This window comes from Falco naumanni, chromosome 4, assembly GCF_017639655.2.
Source record: "Falco naumanni isolate bFalNau1 chromosome 4, bFalNau1.pat, whole genome shotgun sequence".
Lineage (NCBI taxonomy): Eukaryota > Metazoa > Chordata > Aves > Falconiformes > Falconidae > Falco > Falco naumanni.
Genome location: NC_054057.1, coordinates 65,694,689 through 65,709,942, shown reverse-complemented (window position 1 = coordinate 65,709,942; position 15,254 = coordinate 65,694,689). Strand labels below are relative to the sequence as shown.

Genomic DNA, 15,254 nt, shown 5'->3' with positions numbered 1-15,254 from the left:
AGGCAGGGAGCAGAGGGGAGAGGAGAGGCGCAGGCACTGCTGTGTTGCAACAAACCTCGCTTGGGAAGCAGCCAGCGGTTATTCAGGGCACGTTGAAGCACGGGAGGCTGGTGCAAGGGTGTCCCGCAGCCCAGCCACAGCCCTGGACTCAGAGTGAGCAGGCTGTCTCACTCCCTGCCTGCGGCAAGAGGCATGAAGCAGCGAGCAGTACTTTCCTAAAGGTCTTGATCTGTGGCTGGAGTGTGTCTATGTCGCTTCAAGCCACAAAATAACTTTACTGTGCCAGTACTCTGCTGCTTAACCACCTCAGTGCTTCAACAACAGTGTCTGAAAGGAAGGGGAAGGGTATTTGGGGTGTCAAAACTAAAGAAACACCTCTCAAGGAGCAGAAGGCAGCCTTGCTGCCAGGATTCCCCAGCTCCCTGGGTTATATCCGCCACAAAGAGATGGTGGGGCAGAGGGAACAAAGTCCAGTGGCTGCTCGTGGGGTCCAGCTGTGAGTCCCGTGTGTTCACAGGACTCAGCTACTGGCTGAAGGGAAAGGCTGCCCAGCAGAGCCCCGCTGCCGCAAAAACTGCCCCAGCAGAAAACAAGTCCGAAGGTTTTAGCACTGGAGCTGCGGGGCAGGATGGTCCCTTTTTCTTTGGGAAGCTTGGTCAAGGATGGATCAGCTCAGCTGTGGCTGTCAGACAGGAGGAAGGGAAAGAAGGAATGTCAACTGTCTGCCAAAGAGTTGCAAGGAGTCCCCATGTCCAGGTGCTGGTTCATGTGTGCTGCTGGCGTTCCCATCGCACCACCGATGGGGCTGGGAGGAAGAGGAGAAAGGCTGGGAGGAAGGAGAGGAGCACCAGGCCACCTGGCTGCTGTTCGAGCTGCTCAGCCCCCTTCACAACTTCTGGATCTTCTCAGCAATAACGATGGGGTTCTCCTTACGGATCTTCTCAGCGGCTTCTGCCTTGTAGTCGTAGGGGCAGGAATGCATGTCAGAGTACCGGTGAATGGCACAGAACAGGTTCCCACAGCGGCAGTCAAAGCCTGAATGGAGGAAGAGCAGAGAGACAAAGCTGCATTAGTCCCATCCAGCTGGACAGGAAGGCAGCAGGGGCCCTGCTCTTTCCTGCCAGGCCAGGAAACTCCACTAATGCAGAAAGAGGGTCAGACAACGGAGGGGGGCCACTGTCCCCGACAGGCAAAAGGGACTCTCAGCGTGGCAGAAGATCACGGGTGGCTCTTTGCTTTCCTCTGGCTTAGCAGCTCCCATGAGCGCACGCGTGGTCTGGGCAGCCCCAGCTGTCACAGAGGTGGGAAGCGCTCCCAGAGCAGCTGCTCTCTGTGGTCCCTGGGGACAAGGGACATGCCAGGGACTGCAGAGTGCCAGATTGCTAATCCAGACCAGGCTCCCCAGGCAGCGAGCAGGCTGCCTGAGCTGGAGCTGAGCCCTCCAAGCCAGCCTGGCTCCCCAGGCATTATGCAACAGCACTTGGACTGACCATCAATAAGCCGGCAAGTAGCAAAACCTTTAGCTCGTTAGGATTACTTTTGAGCTATTTAGGCTTCAAAATTCATAGTTTAGTCACTTCACCCAGAGACAATGCCGTTCAGATGTGCTACTGTTATCACAGCACACTGGGAAACTGAGGCAGGGAGGGGGTTTGCTGCAGGAGAGCAGATCAGCTCCCCATCGCACTGGCTGTGAATCACACCATTTCCTTTCACATCTTTCCAACACAGGCTGTGAAGACCACAAACCCATTGCTACGAGGTGCCAGTTTACTCCTGTTTGAGAAAACTCATCCTAAATGCCCAGAATTCACAGGAGTTCTCTGCACATTGGTTCCTAAAGGAGAGGAAACTTCTCACTGTTTGAAGCTCTTAGGGAAACACTCATCCAGGAAAACAATCCTCCTTGCAGATCTGAAGGTTGGGCACAGAGGACCCTGCCCGGTTCCAGGCTTATAAACCTGCATGTACTCTAGGACAGCACCCTCAAATCTGCAAGCAAGCTCGGGCTCCACAGTGCCAGGTGCTGGGCAAAGCTCCCAGGCCAGACCCTGCCAAAGCAGCTTACACCACCAAAACCAGAAATGCGTGTGCGGTCCCCCACTGCTGAACGCACCGAGGAGGCTGCAGAGGCAAGTGCTCCACTAAAACAGCATGACCCACATGGCTCTAGAGTTCACTTTTTCCAGGGAAACACTAAATACCAGAGTCAATTTAGGAGAACGATGTTTTTATTAACAAACCGCAGCCAAGGTAATTGCTTCGCTTTCCAGGGGCAGTTTTCCCATTGCTACCAGTCACCTGACACCATCTCAGCACCTCTCTCTTCAGCTTTACAGGCTGAACACTGAAAGCCAGCCTCCTCTCAGGAAGCTAACCGGGGAAGTCAAGTAGCATTAACAAATGGGATGAGTCTTGGAGTGGGATTTTCAGGTCTAACTGGGATTTTGGATCTAACTCCGTTCGTGTCACTATTATGAAAGCTTTACTGCTGACTTGAATAGGAGCAGAAATAGATCCACAGTGAGCGCTGCCTTTGCTTCTACAAGCAGGTTTTACCAAGCAGCAGAAATAACCCAAGAGGCACTGGCTCCATCCAGTTCCGCAATCCTGCATCCAAGGGCTGGCAGGGACCCTGACAGTGAGCGGCAGGTTCCCCGGGCTACTGCCTCAAACAGCACTGTTCGCAGCTCAGAGCTCCGCTCCCACCGCCCCTGCAGCACCGCATCTTGGGGATGTAACGTGCTTTATGGAGGGGTACCTCCAGCCACCGACCCACATCAACCCTCTGAACCCAGGAGGTACCATGGCACAAGCAGGTCTCTTCGCAGGGCTACGAAACCAGGCTACTAAGGCCCAAGGCAAGTTCTCCCACAGCCAGGGTCTTACCGGTTAGCCCTATCTTCTTCCGGCAAGTGAAGCAGCGATTCTTCTTCTGTTTCGGTTTTTCTGAAGCTGTCTTATCCTCAGCTGTGGTGTTCTGGGATACTTCAAGCAGGGTACCTGAAACAGAGGCAAGAGGTTTGCTACCCTTCTTGATAAACCAAGCAACACATTTGTTTTATTACAGGAGCTGCTTGAGGCCCTACTGACTCTGGGTCTGTGCCAGACACCTCTGTGTGCATGTTTCCCTGGCCGACATACCCCAAACTGTGAGATCTGCCTTGTTCCACAGAGACCTACAGGTCACACAACCTCACGTTTTCTCTCTCTTTCAAATTCCTTAAGTCCAAGGCTCAGAAACATGAAGGAGATATTACAGTTTAACCAAGGCATATGTAAGGTAACATGATGCTGTTTAGCTCCTGCTGAGAAAAAGTAATACTAAGTAGAATTACCTGGTGCTTGCCATAAGTTAAGCATGTATCTGGATAGTTATTACAGCTCAGCTGATGCAGAGTAACTCAACTGCGGCAGCTGAGCCTAGAGTTAATCTTTGCGGGGGGAAAAAAAAAGTTAACCCCTTGTAAGCGCTAGTAATTATTTTTGCTGACTCTTACATAAGTGTTCCTCATATGTAGGTCTCAGAATGCTTTACACAGATACTCATCACTGCCTCTAATCTACCAAAAGGAAAACTGAGCTCTGAAAGCCAGATTGTTAAAGGTCACTCATGCTTAGCAGGATTTCCTACAGTACCTAAGCAGGTTAGAGAAGTCAACAGAAGGGAGGAGCACTAACTACTAGCAGATACACACCTGCAGTGCACGCTGCTCTGAAAATCAGGCTAAGGAGATAAACAATCAAGAGGCAGAGCTAGCTTTGTGGATCTGACCCAAAACAACTTTCTAAAAATCACACAATTGGAAGAAAGGGGCAGCCTCTTCCGAGTCTCTCTTTCACCTAACAGTCTCTCATCGTTGTAAATCGTCTCCTGGGCTTGCAGGCAAGGGATTACCAAATCTAAAATGCACCGTCATGTGTGGTGACTACAGCCTGTTTTTTAGCAACCAACAATTCTTGGGGTGGGGGTTAGTTTTCAGTGCAAGCAAACTGTCAGCTAAAGGAGGGTGTCTCCAGTGCAGTGTTCCTCGGTTATGGCTCTGCTGCAACACAACAGCTCACCCTGTAACTCATCAACTGGAGGATGTACCCCACTGGGCAATGAGACCCATGCTCCTCCATCACTTCAGGGTACCCACTTCATGAACAAAGCAACAGCGGTAACATTCCCCTCTGAGGGGCAGATACACCTCCCACCACACAGGACAACAACAATCGGTCAACAGCTGCCCCTGGGCACCGCCACAAACACGACTCCCCTCTCCCAAGACTATATTGGATCTGTCTCCTTTCCTCCCTTGAGAGATGGCAGGGAACTGTAGCTAACAACAGCTGTGCAGCAGGCTGCGGGACGCTCCGGGCTTTCTGCCATTCACTAGGATAGGCGTCATGGAAGATTATCCTCCTGACAGCAAGTGAGGGCTGGCAGCTACTCAGCCCTCAGCCCACAAAGCAATCACTATTGGCCTGCCCTCAGGCAGAGCATTTCCTCCTCTCCCTGTTTCACTAACAAACAAACGGTTCTCTCCTTAGCTCCCTTGCTTGGTGTACCTTTACTGCTGGGAGGTAACAACTGTCCCCTGCAGTTAGTGGCCAGTATTGAACTTGCTGCTCAAACCGACTTGTGAGATCGGTGTCATTCAGACTTGTGCAAAGGCCAAACCAATCAGTCTACCTGACGAGGAAGATGCTGATGAGGCTTCTTCTGTCTTAATGAACTCTTCTGTCTCACTGCTGTTTTCTTCTCTGGATATGCTCATGGCCGTCATCTGATGGGTCACAGGAGTCTGAGCACTGGGATCATTTGCAACAAACAAACAAATCAGCCATAGAGCAAACATAAGTATTTTCTTTTGCTGAACAGTGATGTGGGGGAGACCTTCATCCCATAAATTTAATTTGATTATACTCAGAGGTAGCTCAGGAATAGAGCAGGCCAATTTCCCTCAAGATTTGGGATCAAAGTTCTTCAGAGTCACAAACAGAACGCATCTGTGATGACCTCAGTTTCCTTTTCTACCCAGTTATATCTCAAAGCCAAGGCAACAGCCCATCCAAACAAGCCCAGGGACAGGGAAACAGAGTTATAAGTCAGGACTGTAATGCAATAGTAGAGCTCAATGCAGTACTATGCTCCTTCCTATCAAACGTGACTCCGGTCCCTAATCCTTCTGTCACAGCTTCCAACTGAGTTGAAACCAAACAGTTTGACACAGCTAGTGACAGACAAGGTGCACCGGTTCCAAGAGAACCAGGATGCCACTTATATTACTACAGATTTTACTTTACTACCAACCCTCTGGTACCTGGCTCTATGCATCATAGAGCATCAGGTCTATCATCAGTCATCATCATCAGGGACATCGACTGATTGAGAATCTTCCAAATAAACCAGGGTTACGATGAACAGTGTTTGATCCAGCCCACTTTACATCTCCCCTTAGCCTTACAAAGGATGAGAGCCTACCCCTCATCTCAAAGCGGGTTTTTAGCATGGCTGTAGATCCACCCCCTCCAGACTATGCCCCTACCTGGCTTTTGCATCCTCAGGTGTGGAGTCTCCCTCTGCACGCTGCCCTGCAATTGAATCTGAAGCCATGGGGCTGCTGTTGGGACCACTGGGTGCTACAAAACAAGATAACAGTCTTGGTAAACTCTTAAAAATATCAGCAAGTTCCTTGAGTGCTTGATGGCCAAAGAGAAAGCAGGATGAGCACTTTCAGCAGGCTCCCTACCAGGAGCCGGGAGAGCGCACCCCTGTTGGGATCACTCCCAGATCCCCTATTCCTATACTCTCCCCTCTGAATTTGTGCATAGGTCTCTGGGGGGATAACACATCAGGGCTGGATAGACTGCATCATGACCCAGCACAACTATTCTTACATTAGATCAGGAATGAGTCCTTGTATCAGGATCATCCTTCTGAAATTAGCTGCTCGTCTTCCTGAGAACTGCAGGCCTCATTTATGGAGACCTGTTCAGCTTCTCAGGATCTGCGAGCTCCCTTTTGAGGGATGAGGGTTTATTTGCAGGAGTTAGGTGCTGAATACCTTCCATTATCTGGGTTTTTTTAATATCTGGTAAAATCTGACTTCAGTCACCCACGACACCTCCGTCATTCTTTGATTCCCCTTCTCCTCCTCAGCACTGCAAAGCAAACTCCACATCAGCATAAATATTCTCCTATCAGGATAAATGAAAGTACTGCAGTTACCCATAAATCTTGACTCAACATTACTTTGCAACTTCTCCAAGGTCCAAGAACGAGATCCTCATCTGCTGAAAGGAACTGGCTTCAACAGAAACATGTTGGGTTTATGTCCGCTGAGGATCTAAGTCAGGGTCTTTAGAAAACCCCTTTGTGAGGAAGAGCTCTGTTCCCAATATATATTTTGGGGGCGTCATTCAAGGAAAGCCATTCTTACATTCAGGAACAAAACTGCAGAAGATCTCTAGAAGGTGTTTCTCACCGGTATTGCAAAGTCGGTACATGGGGCATCTGCACAAACTCTCAGCAAAAGAAAATCCTGCTAATGATGGAAAGAGCATCCTTTCCGTGCACCAAGCTGCCTCCCAGCTCAGTGATATGTCAGCTATGTTTAGCTGCAAGAAATAAACATTTTATGTCATTGGTTTTGATTGTCAATGCTGTTTAGATAAGGAACTTATACAAACTCAAAAGGCCAAATTCTTCCCAGCTAAAATTTCATTTCAGGGATCTGTTGTGGTTCCCAGCAGCCAGCACACAGCTCAGGGAGCAGGTAATAGCTAAAAATCTGGGCCATTGCTAGCGCCAGTGAAGTTTTACAGTTTACCAGAAGGTGCTGACTGGGATGTGGCTTCACAAACAGCTGGGACTGGGAAGAAAACAACTGAATCCCTTACAGGCAACAGAAGTGCTCAAAGGCTCAAGTCTTTGATTTAGAGCCTTGGCTCTACACGAAAAGGAAGAGACGAGTTTTCTGGGAGGGAGTATGTCTGCTGGCAGCCAGTGCCAGTACCAGTACCATGCTCCACTCCAGCTGCTTAACACAGTTTGCATCCAGACACCCATTTAAGACACATTTCTCAGACAAAAATCCTCTACCTGGGGGGCTTATCCGGTCACTGCTCTGCTGTCTCTGTAGAAACTCCTTATAGCAAACGGAGCACATCCCGTTGGTCCGGGGGCTGCCATAAAACCCACAGCCTGTGGTACACAACAGAGGCACCTGGGTTTGGTTTGTCTCCTGAGCCATCCTCTCTCCTCCAAGGCGACAAGCTACAAACAGGAATAAAAATGAGACAGCTGTTAGGGCTGGAGCACTCGTTCATTGTGCACTGCAGCTGATCAGGAAGGAGCCCAAAGGATCCCGAGAGAGTCCAGTTCCTGCACAAGCAAAACAATGCAATCCAAGTCCCTTCAGCACAGGATAGCCAGGGCTCGCAAGTGGCCACAGGATCCAGGGCCTGGGGCCTGGAGCCATCCGGAGCTCAGCTGCCCACAGCCAGTCTGAAAAGCCAACAGGAACCAGCTCCTGGTACTCCCTCCTCATACCACGAGGCTCCCTGAACTCCCGGGAAAGACAAGCACACAAGGCCTGAACATCCACTCTCCCATGGTAACAAGAAGTGCCATTGTAGCGGGACTAATGACTGCTGCAAACACTGAAACAAAGAATGCCACTCAAATGGCCAGCTAGTTAACATTTTGCACTTAATGGCATTTGTTTTCATTTCAAGCCTCTTTTAGTTTCTTAGTTCTCAGGAAGATGATGCAAGTGATGCAAAAAGAATGCATTGCCTCTTGGTTTTGACATACGCTGGCAGATAAGGGGAACATTAGCACGGTTAGGCTAGAAATAAGGTTTCTTTCCAGCAGTAAGATGTGATTCTAGAACACCTTCCTGGGGGGAAACAGCAGACATAGTGAAACCTACTTTTAAAATTAATCTTAATAATTTCTCTTTGGACCACACGCAGTTACCTCCAAACCCAGGAACTGTCCCCTTCCAGCCACGCACGGTTCAGCATTTACATGGCCAAACTGCACCGCACTCCTTCAAATGAGAACCATAAGCAATCCCAGCAACAACAGACACCCGTTCAGACATGTGCAAACAATGTGGCTGCCACCAGTCCAGCTTGGACAGAAGACAAGGGGAGAGGGCATCTGTGGGACCATGGCAGGTCCAGGTGGCTCCAGCTTGGGTGCAAAGACGTGGTGTTGCTGCTGGGAGTCCCCAGCACCCATCCATCCCCTTTGTGGGGTGCACAAAGCACCCACCGCTTCACAGCTAACTGCCACTTCTTCCACTCTCCTACAAAACTTGCTCCCACCAAGGGACTAAACCAATAGGAACATGAAATAATTACCCTCCTAGGGGTACTCCCACGGGATGGAAGTAGATCAGCTCTGGTTTATTCCTCCTTGTCCTCAACCAGGTGACAGGAGGTTCCGCTCTGCACTCGTGGCTCCCCTGGCAGAGCTCAGGCCAGTGCTCCCAGCACCAGGGCAGGCTGGATCCCAGCACCAGGGCAGGCGTTTGTTTGTCTGAGCACCAGGGCAGGTGTGCGTCCCAGCACCAGGGCAGGTATGCGTTCGTCCCAGCACCAGGGCAGGCTGGATCCCTGCACCAGGGCAGGCGTTCGTTCTTCACAGCACCCGGGCAGCCGTCCGTCCCTGCCCAAACTGGCCTCTCCCGTCCCCGCCGCCCCGAACGTGCCTGGCAGGCGGGATCCCGGCCGAGGCCACCGGCCTGCCGCACACCAAGTGTTCAGCAGTTGCTTCGGATGTTGGGTGTCCCTGGAGAGAGAAGGCGACGGCCGCTGCGACTTCGGGCGAGTTCTGCCCTCCCTGAGGGTTCGGCCCCCGCCGGCTGAGCGCACGGCCTGGCCGCAGAGCCCGCTGAAATGAACGGCAGGGGCCCCGCACCGCTCCCCCCGCAGCCCTGCCCCTGCCCCCCGCGGGCAACCCACCCACGCCCACGCCGCCATCCCCCGGCCGAGCCGCCCGGCCTTGCCCCGGAGGGCACATCTCCCCGTGCACACCTCCCCCCCCCAACCCCGCTCACAGCGTGGCCGGGCCCCGCGCCCCGCTCCCCGCCCGCCGTGGAAATCGAGGCCGAGGCTTTGCGGCCTGCGCGGCGGCGGGCAGGGCCGGGCCGGGCTGGGCCGGGCCGCGCCGCTGGGCCGCGCCGGGCTCCACTCACCGGCGGCGGAGGCGGGCAGCCGCCGGGCCGGGCCGGCCGCCGGGAGGCTCAGGCGGGCGGCGGGCAGGGCGGGCTGCCGGGAAACATGGCGGGCGCTGCCGGCGGGACCGCGGCCCCCGAGCGCCCTCCCCCGGGGAGGGCCTGGCCCGGGCGGGACGGGGCCGCCACTGCAGCGGGGGCCGGGGGGAGCGGGCCGGGGGGCCCGGGCCCGGATGGAGGAGCTGGGGTACCTGTGTGCCGGGCTGGAGGGGCTCGGGTATAGTGTGCCCGGCTATAGGAGCCGGGGTACCTGTGTGTCCGGCTATAGGGGCCGGGGTCCCGGTGTGCCCGGCTAGAGGGGCTGGGTTATAGTGTGCCCGGCTCTAGCGGCTGGGGTACCTGTGTGCTCGGCTATAGGGGCCGGGGTACCTGTGTGCCCGGCTATAGGGGCTGGGGTACCTGTGTGCCCGGCTGGAGGGGCTGGGTTATAGTGTGCCCGGCTATAGGGGCCGGGGTACCTGTGTGCCTGGCTATAGGGGCTGGGTTATAGTATGCCCGGCTATAGGGGCCGGGGTACCTGTGTGCCCGGCTATAGGGGCTGGGGTACCTGTGTGCCTGGCTATAGGGGCCGGGGTACCTGTGTGCCCAGCTATAGGGGCTGGGTTATAGTGTGCCCGGCTATAGCGGCTGGGGTACCTGTGTGCCCGGCTATAGGGGCCAGGGTACCTGTGTGCCTGGCTATAGGGGCTGGATTATAGTGTGCCTGGCTATAGGGGACGGGGTCCCGGTGTGCCCAGCTATAGGGGCCAGGGTACCGATGTGCCCGGCTATAGGGGCCGGGGTACCGATGTGCCCGGCTATAGGGGCCAGGGTACCGATGTGCCCGGCTATAGGGGCTGGGTTATAGTGTGCCTGGCTATAGGGGCTGGGGTACCTGTGTGCCCGGCTATAGGGGCTGGATTATAGTGTGCCCGGCTATAGGGGCTGGGGTCTCGGTGTGCCCGGCTATAGGGGCCAGGGTACCGATGTGCCCGGCTATAGGGGCCGGGGTACCGATGTGCCCGGCTATAGGGGCCGGGGTACCTGTGTGCCCGGCTATAGGGGCAGGGGTACCGGTGTGCCCAGCTATAGGGGCTGGGTTATAGTGTGCCCGGCTATAGGGGCCGGGGTACCTGTGTGCCTGGCTATAGGGGCTGGGTTATAGTGTGCCAGGCTATAGGTGCTGTGGTACCTGTGTGCCTGGCTATAAGGGCTGGGGTACTGGTGTGGCCGGATATAGGGGCTGGGCTGTGGCGTGCATATAGGGGCTGGTGTATAGTGTGCCCAGCTATAGGGGCTGGGGTATAGCTGTGCCCCAGCTATAGGGGAGGGGGCTGTGAACCCTCAGCTATAGAGGCTGGGGTATAGCTGTGCCTGGCTACAGGGGCTGGGTTATAGTATGCCCGGCTATAGGGGCTGGGGTATAGCTGTGCCAAATCTATAGGGGAAAGATCTGTGAACCCTCAGCTATAGTGGCTGGGGTATAGCTGTGCCCTGGCTATAGGGGAGGGGGCGTGAACCCTCAGCTACAGGCACTGGGGTATAGGTGTGCCTCTGCTATAGGGGCTGTGACCCCCCCTGTGGGCATAGGGGCTGGGGTATAGCTGTACCCCGGCTATAGCTGAAGGGGCTGGGACCCCCCTGTGGGTATAAGGGGTGGGACACAGCCAGACTCCACTACAGAGGGGAGGATCCACTGTAGGGCCTGGGATACAGTCAGACCCAGGCTATAGGATGCGGGAGTGACCCCCCTATCCCCCAAGCTATAGAGGCTGGGACACATATTCCTTGACTATAAGGAGGGAGCCAGGACCTTCCTCCCCAGCTATAGGGGCTGAGACATCGGCTGGACCCGAGCTATAGGGCAGAGCACTGGGGATGTCCCCATCTATAGCCACTGCGGGAGAAGCGGGGGCAACACTTCTCCCCCACCCAAACTATAGGGGCCAGGAGGCAGCTGGCTCTACCCCAGCTATAGGAGAGGGGCTGGGAATACCCCCCACCCCCAGCTCTCAGGGCTGGGGCCTTACCCCATGAATAGGTGAGCTGGCAGCTGGGGGTGCCCCTCGTGTATTTCTGCAGTATGGAATTCATCGACGTGAGCACATACTCACCCTCTGCCTCACCCCAGGCAGCTTCCCTGCAGCCCCAAGACCCACGGGCATCACTGCTGACCCCACAGAGATGGGGCACTGCTGCCATCCCACATGGAAAAGGAGGGTGGGATGCTCTGAGTCTCCAGCTGGAAGGGATTCCCGGCTACAAACTGTTCTTGCTGCTCTTCCCTAAGCCCTGGGTGATATTTGCTGGGTTTTTTTTTATCAGAGCTTCGGTTGGTGACCCAGCTTGTCATGGGGCTGATTCGCCTCCAAGCCCCCGTGCCCGGGGTCCTGGCCTTCCCGCTGCTCCCGCAAACCGCGCTTGTTGGGTGCCCGGGATCGCTGCAGGAGATGGTGCCTGTTGCCCAGCTGTGCTGGGGCTTGGGGAAAAAACCCTGAGAAGCCACCGCCAAGCTCTGCTCGGGTGTTTCCCACTGTCTTGCTGGCTGTGGGGGCTACAAAAAACTTTGTGCATTGGCCCAGATCCCCGGGCAGGGGCTTCTGCTTGCCTTTGGTTTGTGGCCAACGTGCAGACAGGGCTCTACTCTCAGAGGGCCCTGGGGGCCAGTTCTGGCCGTGCAAAAGGAGCTTTTGGTGCAGTTTATTTGCACTGGCTGGTGTGGGAAATGAACTCAGCTGAGGGGCTGGGTGGGTGGCCCCTGAGCATCCCTGGCTCCTGAGCATCATCAGCCCCCCGAGCATCCCCAGCCCCTGAGCATCCCCAGCCCCCCGAGCATCCCTGGGTCCTGAGCATCCCCGGGTCCTGAGCATCCCCAGCCCCTGAGCATCCCCGGCCCCTGAGCATCCCCAGCCCCCCGAGCATCCCTGGGTCCTGAGCATCCCCAGCCCCTGAGCATCCCCAGCCCCTGAGCATCCCCGGCCCCTGAGCATCCCCAGCCCCCCGAGCACCCCCGGCCCCCCGAGCACCCCCCGCCCCCCGAGCATCCCCGGCCCCTGAGCACCCCCGGCCGCCGAGCATCCCGGCCCCCCCGAGCACCCCCCAGCCCCCCGAGCCCCCCAGGCCCCGGCAGCCGCACGGTTGCCGTGGGCCAGCAGCGGTGAGAACCACAAGCCCCGGGCCCTGGCCACGGCCGCTTGGCCACCAGGTGGCACCAGGGTCCCGCGGAAAGGTGGCACCGCACCCACGGAGAGGTGGCACCCACGCACCCACGCACCCTTCACCCTCCCGGGCACACCCCGCCCACCGCCAGCCCTGCTAGAGGGGGTCCCTCTCTGGCACTGGAGTCCCACCTGGCTAGCGATGGCCCCTCGGGTAATGCCAGCCAGGGGCTCTGAAGCCACCAGCACCAGCCCGTGGTGCCCCTGGCCCCCGGGGGAGGGGGTCTCCATGCACCCTCCAGCGCTGCCATCCTGCTCCCCAGGTCCTTTGGCTTTACAGAGCTCGGGGGGGTGAGGGGGTAGCTTTTCAGGGGGCAGAGCCCCCAGCAGACCCCTCTGGGCAGGTGAAGCACAGGGATGCTCTGCCAGGGAGGCTGCAAGGAGACCAGGAGCTGCCTGACTTCAGGCTCCGACATCCCGCCTGTGAACGGCGTGGTGGGGCAGGAGTGGGGGACAGGGTGCTGGGAGACAGGGGCATGGGGCAGGGGGCGCAGCATGGGGAGCAGGGCAGGCTGGGCAGCAGGGCTATTAATACCCATTTTCCCGTGATGCTCTGGCACAATTTTCAGAGCCAAAGCCGGAGGGAGCTCCTGGCTGAGGCAGCCTGCGTTTGTCCCTTCCTTGCTCCACTCTCCCCTTGTCCCCAGATCCACTGTGGTCACCCACCGCTGTCACTCCACGCAGCTAGAGCATCGTCTCCATCTGCCCTTGAGCTGTGGCAGCAGAGAGAGCAGCTGCCTCCACCTCTGCCCGCTGCCTGGCTGCAGCGGCCCTCTCCTGAGCATCTTCTCTGCCTGGGTTATCTAATGGCCATGGCAGAGCATTTAAATGTCACCCCACTAAAGGCAGCGAGGCCTCCGGGGTGGGGAGGGCTGGGTGAGGCAGGATGGGAGAAACAGGAGCAAAAAACCATATCGATTTCTAGCCAATTATTACTGTTATCAAAGCAGTGCAATTAAAGGATGAGGACACATTTCCAATACTCTGCCTGCCCCTCTGAGGCGAGACACTGGTTCATCAGCTTGGTTGAACACACACATCTGCATGCATGCAAGTACTTAATATCTGCACACGCGTGCCTGTGTACGCCCGTAGCACATGCGTGTGCATGCAAACACACACGCGCAGCCGCACAGACGTCCTCGGCTCAGCAGCATCTGCTTGAGCTTGTTTTCCCCGCAGAGTTAATCTCCCCAGCCTGCTTCACTGCCCCGTTTCTCTGTGCAGCCAAGATGTGCCTCCATCTGGCTCTCACTGAGCCCAGCGAAGGTGGAGGGCTCTGGGGACGCTGGCAAAGCACTGCCCAGGGCTCTCACCCGAAGAGGAGCTGAAGACGAGGGAACTTGGCCTGTTTCTCATCCTCGTGGTCCTCTGTAAAATGTTTTCTCTCCTCACTGCCCCAACACGCAGGGGCTGGCTCCAACCCCACCGCACCCCAGGGCTCTCCCAAGCTGCCAGCTGGATGCTTGCCCTACGGGTACTTGGTTTCTTATGCTCTTGCAAGCTCTGAATTACACCATTTACACCCCATCACTGGCTAGCACTGTTTGGGAGCATCAAAGATGCCAGCACAGACCAGACCCCCAGCTCAAAACATGTGCCATGGCCCTGTGGGGTGACGTGGATTATTCATGGCAATACCTGCAGTGTGGGCCTGGAGATGTGGCCAGAGCTTTGCTTGTGGTTTCCAGCATCAGGAGGATCAGACGCCTCCATTCCCAGAGACAAACCCAAAGCCAGGATGGATCCCTGGTTGAGCAAGACCCCAAACTGGCCCCCTCCCAGCCCAGCAGCCCTGTCCCTGGACGCTGCCTGCCCACTGTCCGGCAGTGTTCCCCAGGAGATGCTCCCAGAGCCATGGGGCAGGGAGGTGAGTGGCTGGGCTCCGGTCATATCCCCTGGGATGGAGATCCAACAGAAAACCACAGAGGCAGGCAACGGCAGGACCCCTGTGTTCCTCATCCAGCCCGCTGTCCTCCCGTGGCTCAGGAGCCCCGGGCTGGCTCTCACCGCTGAGCATCGCCCCTTCCCTAGGGAAGCAGCGGGACCGGAGCCCCGACAACCTGCCTGGCTGCCGGCCATTGCCACCTCCCTCTCCCCCAGTCCCCGACCCCTGCTTGGGTCCAATCCTGCACAGGTAACACATTAACCTAGTGCTGCACCAGCCCCTGGCCGCAGCGCCCTGCACTCCCTGCCTACATGACACACATCTGGGGAAGAAGAAAGGTGTGTGTGTGTGCGTGTGTAAATATAAAATCCTTTTAATAGGCTCAGTGTGTTAGAAACCCCCTTGCAATTACCACCTTCTCCTTGTCCGGCACACACAAAGGACTCTCAGGGGTGCTGGGCATGTTCCTGACAAACCCAACACGGCTGCGGGAGCCGGGAGGAAAGAACGGATGCGGGAGTTCTTTCAGACGCTGCTATTTGGTTGCAAACTGCTTAATTTCGTGAACAAAATGATATTTTTGTTGTTGTTGTTTTGATGGAAGGACGGCACTTTTTTGGCATGGTACAATCCCAGGGCTATTCATCCGTCGCCACAGCAACGAGCTCCATCAATGGCCATCCGAGATTGCAGATGATTAGAGACAACATGTAAAAGGTGGAAGACGCTGGGCACCTCGCAAACCTCATCTTCCCAAATGACTTGAATTATCCTCATTATTTCTCCCCGGCCAATTCACTCCCTGGTCTGCGGGAGACATCGCTGTTATATAAACATGGGAAGAGCCAAGTTATGAGAGTGGGTGGAGGAGAAGGGAATGGTCCCCTTTGTTGGGGTCTGACCTGGAAAGCTCATGAGATGGAGGATGAAACTCTC

The 15,254-nt window shown here is 56.0% G+C and overlaps 1 protein-coding gene across 2 annotated transcripts; it reads right to left on the bottom strand.

Moving 5' to 3' along the window:
- Positions 1 to 251: 251 nt before the first annotated feature.
- LOC121087306 (AN1-type zinc finger protein 5-like) lies at positions 252 to 9,259 on the bottom strand. 2 transcript variants are annotated; one of them, XM_040592183.1, is made up of 7 exons: positions 9,195 to 9,259; positions 8,359 to 8,788; positions 7,091 to 7,264; positions 5,535 to 5,628; positions 4,679 to 4,797; positions 2,890 to 3,003; positions 252 to 1,035 (listed from the first exon to the last, which is right to left on the bottom strand). In XM_040592183.1, the coding sequence occupies exons 3-7, from the start codon at positions 7,239 to 7,241 to the stop codon at positions 887 to 889; spliced, it is 627 nt and encodes a 208-aa protein (XP_040448117.1). In that variant the 5' UTR covers positions 7,242 to 7,264; positions 8,359 to 8,788; positions 9,195 to 9,259; the 3' UTR covers positions 252 to 886. The 2 variants fall into 2 exon arrangements, with proteins under 2 accessions (XP_040448117.1, XP_040448119.1); XM_040592185.1 differs by lacking the exons at positions 8,359 to 8,788; positions 9,195 to 9,259 and adding an exon at positions 6,474 to 6,606 and having other exon boundaries at positions 7,091 to 7,203.
- Positions 9,260 to 15,254: the final 5,995 nt, after the last annotated feature.